At 36.3% G+C, this 14181-nt stretch overlaps 1 protein-coding gene across 1 annotated transcript; it reads left to right on the top strand.

Moving 5' to 3' along the window:
- Nucleotides 1-305: 305 nt before the first annotated feature.
- Nucleotides 306-13725, top strand: ASIC5 (acid sensing ion channel subunit family member 5). The gene is made up of 10 exons (XM_035548637.1): nucleotides 306-345; nucleotides 3024-3330; nucleotides 5243-5474; nucleotides 6162-6281; nucleotides 7223-7372; nucleotides 7936-8083; nucleotides 8747-8803; nucleotides 10198-10366; nucleotides 12811-12902; nucleotides 13526-13725. Exons 1-10 carry the CDS (start codon nucleotides 306-308, stop codon nucleotides 13723-13725), a joined length of 1515 nt encoding a protein of 504 aa, XP_035404530.1.
- The last annotated feature ends 456 nt before the right edge of the window (nucleotides 13726-14181 follow it).

Genomic DNA, 14181 nt, shown 5'->3' on the forward strand with positions numbered 1-14181 from the left:
GAAATAAAAGGAAAAAATATGTAAAAATAATTTGCATGAACAGAAGTCCGCACTTCTATTATTATTGGTATAATAAGTACTTAAACATCTGATCCTGTCATAAAACTAATCTTCTCTTGTACTTTGCAGACCAAGTTATTTAAAGGCAAAACATAGCAACCCCGGCAGGTAAATTGCCCAGTGCTATGTGTCATCGAGTATCACCTCCCATTTAGTTTTCTATAAAAGCCATTAGCTAGCAATGATCACAGTGATAAGCCAGCTTACTGTATCCTTTCTTTCCTTACTGAAATAAGCAGAGCCTCATGGACCAACTGGGGAGATTCACTCAATTGGATGCTAAAGGTATGTAACTTAGACATTAGAGTGCCTTACCAAAACTGTTACATTTCGGTAGCTTTTTTCAGGATTGACAAACAGAATGAGAAAAGTTGTCTCTCTTCTGTTGTAACCTTGTCCAAAAATAGCAGTAATGTACATTTTTCAAGATATAAAGAAGAAGGGAGAGATGAAAAAGAGCTTGCAGAGATAATGTTACACTTAGGACACGAGGGAAATTCTCTAGTTATTGGTCCTGCATTTAGAATAAAACTAACAGAGCTTTAACTAGGCAATGACTTTTCTGAGTGATGCCATACTTTAATGATTTTTAGATTAAGGCAAAAAGGAAATCCTGAAACTATCTGGACTAACTAACCTTTGCATAGGCAGAAGTCACATGTAACCTCCCTGAAATCACTCCTTCCAGGTAAGAGTTCTGGCTGAAGTTGAGCTATCTTTCACAAAGCTGTTCCTTTTTGACAAGTTCATTAATGAAAATCCAATCACAATTTACCACTGGGAATGCAGAAATAAATATGTTGTACTTAATTTCTGTTGTGCAAGAGCTTAGCTTCCAGTTCTTTCCAATGGGACCTCTTATATCTTTTTCCCCCACTGGGTCAAAAGAGATTATTATTACCTATCAGTTTCCTATACAAGTAGTGATCAATTACCTACTTACTGAAGTTAAAAAAACCTTCTTTATGTTAACACTAAGTTGGATGTAAAGATACTGTGAATTTCTGAAGTCTTTAGGCAAACTTAAAATAGCATGCCCCTGGACATGTATCCCTGGGTTATATATACAGGGAACTCATTTCTCCTTTAAAAACATTGGACTGGGAAATCAGGTTCATCTGACTAACCATCGTGGTTCTTGGGGCTTCTTCAGTAATCAGAATTTTCTGAGGCAAAGCACCTACAGCCCATCCTGAACGTATAGTCTACCCTGCTTGTTCTTAGATACATGTTCCATACTTGCCTACCCTGAAATGTGGTTTGCTCCTGAACCTGGATTCCTCTCTTACTTATTTCCTTTCTTATTTCCTTTCTTTCTTTCCTTTCCCTTTAAACCTTGGATCCTTTATTAAAATTTCTTTTTATCCACATTTGACTCTTTTTTTTTTATCATAGTAGCTGCATTAAATGTACTTTGTATTGCTACCAAAAGAATGATATGTCTGAGGTCTAATGTATGCCTAAGGTCTTACTGTCTATCTAGCACCAGCTTGGATACTCTAACTCACTTAGTCACAGCTAGTTCAACTGTGTTGGATACACAGCCTTAGCCCAGATACACACAACCTAATTTTATAGAGCATAAGATGAAGGGCTAATCATTTATAATATTGCACTCATTGACATTATATTGGTGTATTACTTTACCATTCATTAATTGAAACCTGGAATAACCATTCTATTATAACAATAAGAAAAGATGTCAGAAAGAAATATCTAGCTTGCAACAGAAAGAATCTGAGAAGCCATGGCTGAAGTCAAAGTTTAGTGACATTATGAAATCATTTAAAGTCAATGAAGTCATAGCTCGTTTTACAAGAACCAGACTGAGACCAAAGATAAATGATTAAAGAAAAATTGCATCTTCAGATCCTGAAAACAGTTGCCAGCATCTATATCTGGCAATGGCGGAATATAAAATTTATGTTCTACCTGTACTTCTTGGACCAACATTATAGTCTGCACAGAAGACATAGTTCCTAATCATTTCCCCTTTATTACAATGTGAAGTGCAAAAGCACCCACGGCTGAACAGCTTTGCAAAGGGATCTAATAGTCATTAGAGCTAGAAGAAAAACTTCTGAGCAGTTTTCCAGCAGAAGTAGCTGTTTGATGATTAAAAGGAGTTAGAGTAAATCATATTAGTATTGATCAAAGTTCTCATATGAAGCATTAAATATATATATATATATATATTCTTTTGGAAACATTTTGAAATCCAAAACCGCCTGGGATTTAATTATCACAGTCTTCACATAAGACAAAAAAAAAAATCCCAGAGTGTTGATGTGGTCATGATTGCAATAGCAGATGAATCTCACATCCCTTCGTTCCTCTGCCCAACTGTAACAGCCTCTAGTAAATCAGTCTGATAAAGTGTATATGTTCATCCTACAAAACATGCCATACCCTAAAATTTACTCATATAAACCCAAGGAAGAGAGTAGATTTCCCTTTGAATCTGTAACCTTTCAAATTTTACCCAGAGTTTCAATAATGAAATAGTAAAAGCCTGAAAAATATGTAATTCCCTTTTTACCTTATTCCTTAGAGCAAGCAGAAGGGACCAGGACTTCAATAGGATGTTACTGTAATAATCAGATGCTTAGCTTTTTACAGTAGTTTCACAGCATCCTGTGGTTTTAGATTACTGAGGTATGTCAAAAACACATTCTTTTCCACAGAGGTGGAGCTCCTCATTTATATTAATATGTTTAAGAATATGTATACATAAAATATTGCAAGGTATAATCTGTTCTCAGGCAGAGAAGAGAGAACTGGGCTAATCTAGCACACAAGACTTCCAGGGCTCTAGACCATCCTTGGAAGGAAGCTCGCTAATCAAAAAGAGAATTTACAACTCTTACAAGATGCGTTTGAGTACCAGAGTTACAGTTTCCTTTCCAAAGTGCCATTTAAATGCTAATTTTAAAAAACGTGTTTTCATTTTGTTCAATATTAAGGAAAATTGGAAAAGATACGATTGTACTTAATAAAGAAACTGCAGCCGTGTTTGGAAGACAGGAGGAGGTATCACCAGGAGTTCGCCTCATCCACTTCATTTCATGGAGTGCAAAACATTGTCCGAAGGCGGAGCAGGACACACAGAGGGCTGTGGCTCTTAGTGGTCACAGGCTGTCTTGGCATTGTCATTTGGCAAATCTGCAGTCGCTTTATATATTACTTCAGCTGGCCAACCACAACCACGGTGGTAGTTCAGTATGTGGAAAACGTCAAATTCCCTGCTGTGACTTTTTGCAACTTGAACAGGTAAGAGTTGGGTGTGTTGTTCACTCTTGAGAGGCAACACCTCTTTTTCTGGCTAACATAAAGCAGCTGGGACCCACAGCTTGATTGAACAAATCACATAAAACAAAGCCAAAAAAACATGTCTACAAGTAGTCTGTCTTCCACACCACCACGTGAGATTCAACTGAGGAGGAAAACACGAGAATCAGGGTAGGTTGTCTTTAATCTTTCCCCTTCTTCAAATGAGGAACGGCACCACAGATTTTTAAGATTCAAAAAGTAAGGGGGGGTATAAAATCCTCTCTGGCATTATTCTTCTATGTATTATCATAAACCTCGAGTGTTCCTTCTATAGTGTAACTAAGGCACAGTCAGTCATACCCAAGCTAAAAATAAAACAACATTTGCAAATAGAGAGGTTCAAATAAAACCTCATGCAAATGTAGAAACCTTAGTCAAAGCAGTTATTTTTCCTCAGAGGTGCTCAGTGCCTTTATGGTTCGAGCTGATGTCAGTGGGAGTTGTAGGAGGAAAGCATTTGGCATGTTTGAAAGTCATATCTAAGCAGAAACTTCACTACAGGTTTCTACAGTTGAAGATATTGGCCAGGATTCAGATGCAACCACTTTAAAAATAATGCAGTAAAACTACTACCTGATTTTTAGAGCAAATATGTAATTTAACAACTGTTTTAGTAATGGAGAAATCTTAGCATTCTTGGGAAAACAATGTAAGTTTTGAGAACTTCTACCTCTTGTTGGCAGAATCAACCAGAAGTCCAAGTCTCAGATATCTGAAGCCTTTCCACCTCACTATTTTCCCTTCCCACTGCCCTTTGTAAAGCCATTTTGGGTTATTCTGTAGAACATACACTGCGAGTAGAGTACAGTGTGTATTATAAAAACCTCTCGCTTCTTGCATCTATAGCAGCAACACATTGTGAGCAAACAGCTCCTGAGCACAGCAGTTATCTGCCTAAGAGGCAGTTTGCTGCCATATCCATCTGTTGTTCATGTCATGCTTATTCTTTCCTCCATTTTTAGTGACAGTTTTCTTTGCTGGTAGAACGAAGAGGTATAACTCTACCTCTGCCTTTATTTTTTGACTCAAATTCAGTTGAAGAGCTGTTCCTACTGATCTTTCTTAAGCTTGTGCATTAAGATCTATTATACAAATACATTGATATGTTTTGTAAAATAGGATTATGTAAGATAGAGATTCTGAAGAACATGGTATTGGTGTTTTCTTAGGTCTTATTCTCATTTCAGTATTTTGAGATTAAACGTACCATAACAGTTCTCTGAACCCTTAATTTGCTTCAGCAAAGGTCTTCAATGCTGTACATCAGGAAAGCACCTCCAAAACCTTACCATATTTTTACAGTTTTCAAGTGGATTCTAGGAGTGAGGGTCACCCTTGGTTCATGCCACTGTCACCAACTACAGGCTTCATGAGAAGGTAGTGACTTAGCAACACAGGTACATGAGATGTACTTAGTAATCAATTTTCTAAAGGATGGAACACAGCTTTCTTTTTTTCTTGCCCCTTTTTTTTTTTAAAGGAACAGCTCCTTCCAGCTATTTTTCTCATGTAAATGCAATTGTCCAGCTTTTCTTCAGCTCTAGAAATCTGGCGGTTGTCTTATGCAGATGACCATTTTTATTTATTAAATAACCACACACAACAGAAATGTTTCTAGAATAACCCTAGAAAGGGGTCCCTTTCCTGTTTTCTTGTTTGGAAAATAACCTTTTCCTAGAAATGGAGACTATATTGTTATAGAAATCAAAGTGCAAGTGCAGGCATAGTGGGCAAGAATCAGATACAGTTAACAAGAAGGCAACAAACCATGTCATGGGTTTGGTGAGAGCACTGAGATCAGTCCTGTAACTCTACAGAACTCCAAGCCATTCTTTTTCCTTCCCACTGACAGGTTTCAAGCTCATGCAGTGAGCAACCTCCAAGTCATTTTTCTCCTTTGGAACATCGTTTCTGGAGTTGTCCAGAAATTTGCTATGGAAGACAAATATTCTCAAGAGATAAATGATTTTCTTCTTGGAAACCAGAACTTCAGCATTAAAGAGTTTACAAGGAAAAATGGGTTTTATTTAAACCACAGCACATTGCTAGAATGTGAATTCTTTGGAAAGACATGTCACCCAGAGGTAAATATTTTTCCTTTTATTACATCAGAAGCACGGAGGGGAAGGGGATGTATTCTTACCACTCAACTTCAGACACCTGGTTTTGCCAGCTACTCCCCCTGCCTTCCCTTCACAGTTGGTCAATTGAGAGAAAACATCCTGCTCTAAACCACCCTGAGGAGCACCCCAGCTCTGCCAGTGACCACAGAGGCAGCCCGCGGGCCTACCTGAGCTGTAATATGGAATTTCAGTTTAATTTGCTCTCCGCCTAGTCCCACGTCTGCATAGATAGCAGCCTTTGAAAACTGTCATGCCTCCAGGCTTCATGCAGCAACCTTTCCCGTCAATGGCCTATAACCAACATCAGTGTGAATGGAGTTTTTTTGCACGACATGGTTGCGTTGTTGCACTCAACTGATGTAATTAGTTCTGCAACAGCAACAAAAGAATATGATCCTCTTATTTGTGTCTCAGTTCTGCCATACAACAACTCCCAACTCCAATAGAATATATGAACAGAAAAATCAGTCCCATATTCTTGCAGGTTAGCCTTATTCTTAGCACTGCCTTGGGCGGGGGTGGGGGGGGTGGGGGGGTGGAGACTAAACCAAAAAAAACACTAGTAAATCACTATGTAAGAGATGGACTAATGAAATTTTAAGTGATTTTTTCTTTTATTTTACACTTCCCTATTTTTCTTTATTGAAGGATTTTGAACATATTTTCACTGAATATGGAAACTGCTTTACTTTTAATTACAATGGTCTTCCAGCAAGAAGTGTGAGTTTGTCTGGAAGAGGCTTACGTTTACTTTTTGATGTCCAACAGGTACAGATATACCAATGATTATATACAAAATCATGTAATAATTCACAGATCAGTAGATTTTTTGTTTTACACAGACCTTTAGAATTCCATGCACAAAATTATTTTTCAAGACTATTCCTGTGTAAAAGCATATTTTAAAGGAAAGATCCAAAACTAGTTTAAAAATTCTGAATAACTATTGACTGTGTCCCCAAACCAAATGGTGTAGAAAGTTGCAAGTGAGCATATATACATATATATACACGATTCACCTACAGCTGAAAAATATCAGACAAATAATATAATTTTATACAAGCAACTCAGGATAGCATCTCTATCTCAGTAAAAGACCCACTAGGGGAGGTCACATGGTGCCAATTTCTAAGGAGTACTGAATTTTTATTTCAGCAGCATCTTAAGTGTCTCTTGTCAGCTAAGATCTGGTCTTTGCATTGTAAAGACCTTATTAGGATTGTCTTTGGTCACAAAATACAGAAAGCTCAGGGAATATCACCTTATGAGATCAGGGAAGAAAACTAAAACTTAGAATGATAAGAGTTAGACATTCACTTTTGTTCTCTAGCAGCTATAGGGGAGAGGAGTGACAGGTTCTCAAGAGAGTAACGGAAAGCTTGCTGAAACATGGAGTAGTTGCAAGTAGAAGTAGTGAATTTCCAACTTATGAAAAAGGTTCATCTATGCCTTCTTGCTTTTGAAAGTGGGAGAGGACAGAAGGAAGAAAAAAACACTAAAATTTAGAGTAACTGGAAGGAAACCTACAAAGTTAATAAAGAAAATTCGAGTCAGCTTACTTCTACATTTTCCTGTGAATTGCTAAAGATGTAACAAGAGAAATAAGACCAAATAATAATAATAATATAAGCAGCACCATTTTAAATATAGCTTAAACTTCAGAGCATAAGCAAAGCCAAAACTATTTAAAATACTTCTTTTTGTATCAGGAGCAATTCACTGATGATCCCGCCCTTGGTTATACTGATGCTGGCATCACTTTTGTTATCCATTCACCCAAAGAGGTTCCACGCTTTGATGGTTTAGGTTTATTAACACCAGTCGGCATGCATGCACAGGTCGCAATCCGCCAGCTGAAGGTAAGCACCTTGTCCATCAGGTGGAAATATTAGTCTGTACCATTGCTAATCTTTTCCAAGGCATGGCAATAAATTACAAACTTTTGCAGTTATTTAATATTTATCATGCCACAGCGAGTCCTAAGAATAACATTTCAACCAGCTATATAAAAAACCCACCAACAAACCTGTTATTTTTTTCCAAGATATTAATGGCCTGCCTAATCTGTTTTTACTCAAGTTAACCTCTCACAGTCTCACTGACACAACAATACAAAGATAGTGCTGTAGCATCAATATGTTCCATCACAGCTAATTTTGTATCAGATTCCTGATAGTCCTTTCCTGATACAATCAGAGAAGACTACCCCGCTGCACTGGGCTGTCCGATCAGGTCCTGGTTTTGCTGTGTGAGAGTGACGATGATTTTATAATCCTAAAAGCATAAACTGTAATCCCCTCCAATTAAATCACGATATTACTGCTTATGTCTTAAACAGGCTTCTTTTAGCACTGTAAAATGTGATAAAGCAATATCTAAATTAAAAGAGAAATTTATATATTCTGTTATTATTACTTTACAGTCAATTATCCAAGAATACCCATGGGGAGAGTGCAAGCCTGATATAAAGCTTCAGTACCAGAATATTTATAGTACTAATGGCTGTTTGCAGGAATGCAAGGCCCGGTACATACAGGACTGGTGTGGCTTTTTGCCTTTCATTCTCCCAGGTATTTTTTTAGGACTACCATATGCTCTAATTAATGACTATCTTGCTAGGAGAACTAACTCAATATTGAATGGTAAAGGAGACAGGGTACATCTTTGTGGGATATTTACAACTTGGATTATTTAATTTACTTAAATCTTTTTTTTTTTTTAAATTCAGAGAAAAACAGCAAGATATTTGGTCAACTCTAGACTTAGCATCTGTCCATTAACTATTTTTAGGATACACACCAAAAATCTTGAAAAAGATAAGTTGGTGTCTGAGTAATCTTCCATGAAGTTTGAAACCTTTGCTGAAACATGTGGGATGTAATCATAAATTACATCTACCCATTTTGTTTTGTATTTTCACCACTAAGACAGAAATTCCTTAGCAAGCTAATACAAAGAGTGAGCCACAGCCTTAAAGGCAGTTCTAGCTGGCAAACCTAACAATAATGTTCAGTCCTCCAGTGAGCCTCTTGGCTTGGTCTATTGTCCTCTATTGCTATGTACCCCTTGTGGTGTAAATGCACTGTGCCCTACTGAATTGTTTTCTCAGTTGTACAAAGAGAAGCACAAAGTGGTGTCTAGGCTTTGATGACATTATTTTTCAGTTTAGCACAAATAGAGCTAATGGCTAGATTGTTGATTTAAGTTCCTAAAGTTACTTGTTTATTTTTAAGGCAATGGAACCGAATGTGATTTGCTGAAGTTTTACAATTGCGTTTACCCTGCAGTCTGTAAGTATTAATTTCATATTCATATTTTCTAAGCCAATTCCAAACAGTAGAAAATATCTATCAGTTAAAATACTCAAAGTAGTACTGAAATGGAGTACATCCTAGTTCATTTAAGATTCTGAAAACGAAGATCAGAGACAGTAATGAAAAGTTTGGTAACTGTTAAAAAAAAATACTAAATCACTGGACTTTAAGATTCTATAGTTAAAAAAATAAAAATGAAATGAATCATATATTTTCAAAATGCTTCAAATATAATTCTTTTTCATGAGCAAATAATCCACACACAGTAGATATGAAATTCTTAAGTCACTACAGCAGACTTCCTGGAAAATACTGTGAGCGATAATCTGAGAAGTAACTTCTCATGAGTTTTGGAAATACTCCTTTTTAATTCTTATGGATTCAGCTATGTGATGTGACTCTCTCTTCCCAGAAGAATGAACGATTAGGAAACCACGTAGATTAACAAGTTTATTCCTGGAGGAAGAGAGTGCTTCAAATTGTCACCTAACAGGCTGAGATACTTCCTTTTCCCCAGCATGCTAACATGAGAAGCCCACATACAGAGGGAAGGCGCAGCAGCTGCCACTACACCAGGGCAAACAGAGCACCACAGGCAGGAGGTTACAGTACTCACCTCAGAGTGGAGGCCTTTAGGTTACAGTTTATGCTTCAGGAAGTATTTATGCCTTACCATTTTTTTCTCCATTGATTTTCTGCAGCTTTTCCAGATTTACTCAGTGATTTCTTTCTGTTAAAGCCTTGTCAGAGGAATGGCCTCCCAGAGCAGTCACAGCTGCAGAATTTTGTCACATCTGTTTGGTATTTGAGGAAACAGAAGGATCCCCCTCAGCTGACTTAAGCCCAAAAGTAAAAGGACAGGGGTGTTAAGTGAGCTCAGTTTAGCAAAACTTTTATGAAGTTATCAGATGACAGTAAATTACCACTGACACTGCTCTAGAACCTACTCCTGTGCGTTGAAAAGAGCTAGGCAAACATCAAAACCAAGGATTATAAGCCTAAGTATGTAACCAGAAGGCTAGCACAGAACACGGGCACCCTTCTGTTGTTCTACTGATAAATCATGGATGAGAAAGAGTAAGTGCATAAAGTCTTAATGAAGGTGAAAAGACTTGTGAGTGCTGAATTTCTGTAGGGGGGCATAGAAAGGGGGAATAAATCAAAACCAAAAATTTCAACCCTTAATACTGTGCTCCAGCTACCTAAGTGCCTTTTACAAATACGTGTTTCTTCCTTCAAACTTGTAGGTACCAACCTTTCTAGGGATAATTAACCAAAGTCTTTATTAAAGGCATTTTGTAAGGTTAAGAAAAGTCCTAACACTGTGTGTTGCTTTAGAAACATGCAAGTTCTTTCTCCTGAAATTTCAGATGATATAGAGATAAAAGGATTGTGCACAGTAGGAACTCACAATTCCACTTGTCCTGCCCCTTGTGAAGAAATGGAATATCCTACCACTGTCACCTATTCAAGTTTTGGAGGAGAAAAAGCCATAAAATACATTTCTGCAAAGCTGAAGAAAAGCCCAGAATACATCAGGTAATCTTGCTTAACACTTTGTCTAATAAGGAAATAATCCATTACATCCAAGTGTGTGAACAGAGTGTATGATGCAAATGTGACCTTTTAAAAATATACTCTGAAGTGTGTGCGATTTAACATGTTGTCTGCAATGTAACCAGTCTTGTCTAAGAGATTAGTTTAAGATTTAGGCATGTTCATGTAGGTCTAAACTCTACTTAGATACATCTAAGACCTGTGGATAACATAAAATAGATACCTCAGTTGGAAAGTAATGTTCTATGCTACCTTTTGCGTTATTTTTAATCATTCTTTGCAATTAGGTATAAAGAAATAGCAGGGTTATCAAACCTATTCACAACCCACATGAGCAATCCACCCAACAAAGACGACAGATTTTTCACACCTGAAGTCAGTGAACAATCTAAATCGATGCTAGATAAAGTCCTTCTTTCTCTCAGTGCATTACCAAAAAAAGCTTCAAATGCTCTGAAGAGCTAGGTTTTATTGTGATAAAAATGTCACAAGTTTAAAATTCTTTTCTATTGTTAGTAAAATCTGTTGATACTGTTTACATTATAAAATATATATATAAAATATATTTAGAAAATATTTGATGAAATATTCTCATAAGGTAGCAAAATAAGATGGTTCTATCCGTGTGATTGAAAATGCTACCTACCCAACAACAACGACAAAGTAGGACTATACCCAAAGAAGAGACCTTCTAGTGTAAAAATATGTCTCTATGGTACTGACTACACATTTTATCTGGTAAATTATGTTAGAAATTAAGTTATGCACAGAGCTGTGTTGTTCAGTAGTAGCACTGAGCTAACACGATCTGAATACCTTTAAGTTCGTGGAAGAAATATCATATATACTTATGATTTAATAAAACATACATACCTTACACTTACAATATAATAAATTGATGCTGAATTTCCTTGAAAATGCATGCATTATATACCCAATAGAATGATTTCCATAATTTTCTGCTAGAAAGATACTTCTCAAAGAGCATTCAATACAGTTTTGTAGTCCAAATTACCTCTTACTCACGGAGGTAGATGTTACTTGTACACATAAGTATTAACACAAATGCTACATGAACCAATAATATTCACGGATTCAAACATATTTATAAAGAACCGTAGAAAATCTGGCTAATGAAATATCTCTGAGTATTTCATTGTTTCAGTGACTTCAGTTTTCTCACTCTTGAAACCATCAGTCTGCAAATGCTTCCATATATTTATACGTGAACAGGAACTATATGAGTATTATGAAAATTAAACCTATTATTATATACAAAAGATAATAATCCTTTGAGAACATTTTATCTTTATTGATTATTTTATTGTATGTAAACATCATGCACAGCCCAGCAATTATTTAATTAGGCAAGCGAAAATACAGAACATTCTCCTGTTACCAAGCCTTAACCAATAGGAATCCTTCCCACGTATTAAAAAGTACATATTCTGAATGGTAAAACATAGACACTGATTAATTTCTGAAAATTTAGGAAGGGAAAAGTTAACTATTTACTACCTTATTGGATAGAACCACTAGGAACAATTGTAGGAGGTCTTATAGCAAAAGCCATGAAAGTAGGATTATTTTTATTACCCAATGTTACCTACATTTTAGAATTATCACCTAAAGAAATGGAAGTCATTTTATATAACCAATACTGTATTTTCAGTGAATATCAAATTAATAAGCTCATTATCATTTTCAACCTCAAAAACTGTAGCTGTTTACACTTCTGAATAATAAACACTACTTTTATTCTTAAAGGATATGACATTATTCATGCAATCAGTTTTGTGTCTGTTTTATTCCTCTACTGTTATGTTTATCTTCTATTTAGCAGCTACGCTGACTCTTTCAGTAGTCACGATATCACAAAGATGAGCTCTTTATTCTCGCTGAATCATTCCACAGATCCTGCTCCACCAAAGATTTGCCTGCTCTTCCACTTTTGCAGCAGGCAAGTAAGAGAAGCTATTAGCAGAGGGTAGAACTAAGCATCTGAGTATAGGACAAGGGCTTTTCTGCACAAATACTGTCACTAAGATCATCAGGATTAAATATGCATTTGCACATAAATGACAGGCTGTATTAGACTACATTTCCAAGCAGTGTATCTGCTGTAGTTCAGGATGCTTGACACTTCCACTTAAGCTTATCTCTGCGACCCTTTAGGATTTTATCTCAATAGTGCTGAGTTCTTTTAACATAGCCTGGAGATCAACTCCTCTAATGAGATCCTTTTATAACTATTGCTATTAGAAAACATTGTTTTTCAGTCATCTAATTATTTTTTATACCTCTTAGTGGATTGCTCTTTTAAAGATACATCACTCTCCACGAAGGCAGTTCATGCTGATGGATGTTGGTAAAAATGAACAGCACTCCTGGCTGTGTCATGTAATACTGTATGTGCTTGTCATTAGGCAGAACCTTGTGCTTATTGACATTAAGTACCATGATCTGAGCTACAAAATAACTCAGCAGCAGAAGGCCTTGTCTGTATCTGAGTTGCTTGGTAAGTGAATGCTTGACGTTTATTTATTGCTCATCAATATTTAATCTAAAATGATAATAATAAATATATATAAATAGATATTATTTTCTCCTCTCCAAAGTCATAGGCTATCTGGGTTTATAAACAAAAAGCAATGCCTTTTATATTATAATGGTAATGATCATGTTTGCTTCATGCTCATTTTTGATATGGTCTCCTGCCATACCATTGAATGACCTGCAGTAGAGACAACAACGGAGAGTAATAATTAAATTCTGCACTAATTTATAGCTACACTACATGCTGAACTGTAAGCATAGGGAAGCTTCTGGGATTTAAAGGGGAGAGGGAGAACATAGGGAGGAGAGGCAAGAAAATGGATTAACAGGAACAGCAGCAGGAGATATTTTAAACACGTGTTCCACCATAGGATGTGTTGTGCTGTACTTGCTTTATTTAAAATTTTAAGAAACACATTCATCTTTTTCCCACAAACATTCTTAAGAATATTAATTCTGTTTTCTTAAAGTGATGGATTATGTATTTTGAATTTATTTAGTGCTTGAGTACTAGCAGAGTTTTGTTTGCTTGCTAGACTAAACCAAATACTTAGGATGACGTATGTTTATTTCTTTCTATTACAGCTGATGTAGGTGGCCAGCTTGGATTGTTTTGTGGTGCCAGTATGATTACACTCATAGAACTGCTTGAGTATATTTTTACTAATTTCTGTTGGGTGTGCATCTTTCTTCTACTGAAAGCTCCTGAAATGCCTCAATGGAATAATCCATCCCAGAACCAACCAACACACAAGGAGAAAAATACAGGAATACAAGAATGTTAGTGGCTTGTAGACTCACAAAACTAATTGTTTCTGCTACTTTCCTGCCTTTTTAAGATGCAGAGGAGACAGTAATATCTTCCAAGGCTCCCTTCCTTTATTCTTCCTGCTTTGTTTAGCACCTAAAGCCATTTCACTGTGATAGAAAATTTTTTAAAGAATGAACTTTGGAAAGACTTACTTCTTTGTCATGTAATGAAAAATGTAATTTTTACCTAAAATTTTATTTTAAATTACCAATTTTTATTAATAGCACAGCAAGTGTTACTGACATTCCATGCAATTTTGCATTTCTGACCCAGTTTATCTTCTGTATTCTGAGTGAGGAGAAATAATACACATGCCAAATTAACACACAAGAAGTTTCTTAACCACCATAAAGGTGTAGCACTGCTAAGCTGAAAAAGCAGATTCTGTATTAACGAGAGTCTTTGCTCCAAGGTTTACATGTTCCAGAGA

This window comes from Cygnus atratus, chromosome 4 (assembly GCF_013377495.2).
Source record: "Cygnus atratus isolate AKBS03 ecotype Queensland, Australia chromosome 4, CAtr_DNAZoo_HiC_assembly, whole genome shotgun sequence".
Lineage (NCBI taxonomy): Eukaryota > Metazoa > Chordata > Aves > Anseriformes > Anatidae > Cygnus > Cygnus atratus.

Excerpts from the sequence above, each read along its gene's own strand:
- ASIC5 (XM_035548637.1), top strand. The coding sequence starts at position 306 with ATGGACCAACTGGGGAGATTCACTCAATTGGATGCTAAAG. Across the intron at positions 346-3,023 it reads CACTCAATTGGATGCTAAAG|GAAAATTGGAAAAGATACGA; the intron begins GTATGTAACTTA and ends TTCAATATTAAG. Across the intron at positions 8,804-10,197 it reads TTGCGTTTACCCTGCAGTCT|ATGATATAGAGATAAAAGGA; the intron begins GTAAGTATTAAT and ends CTGAAATTTCAG.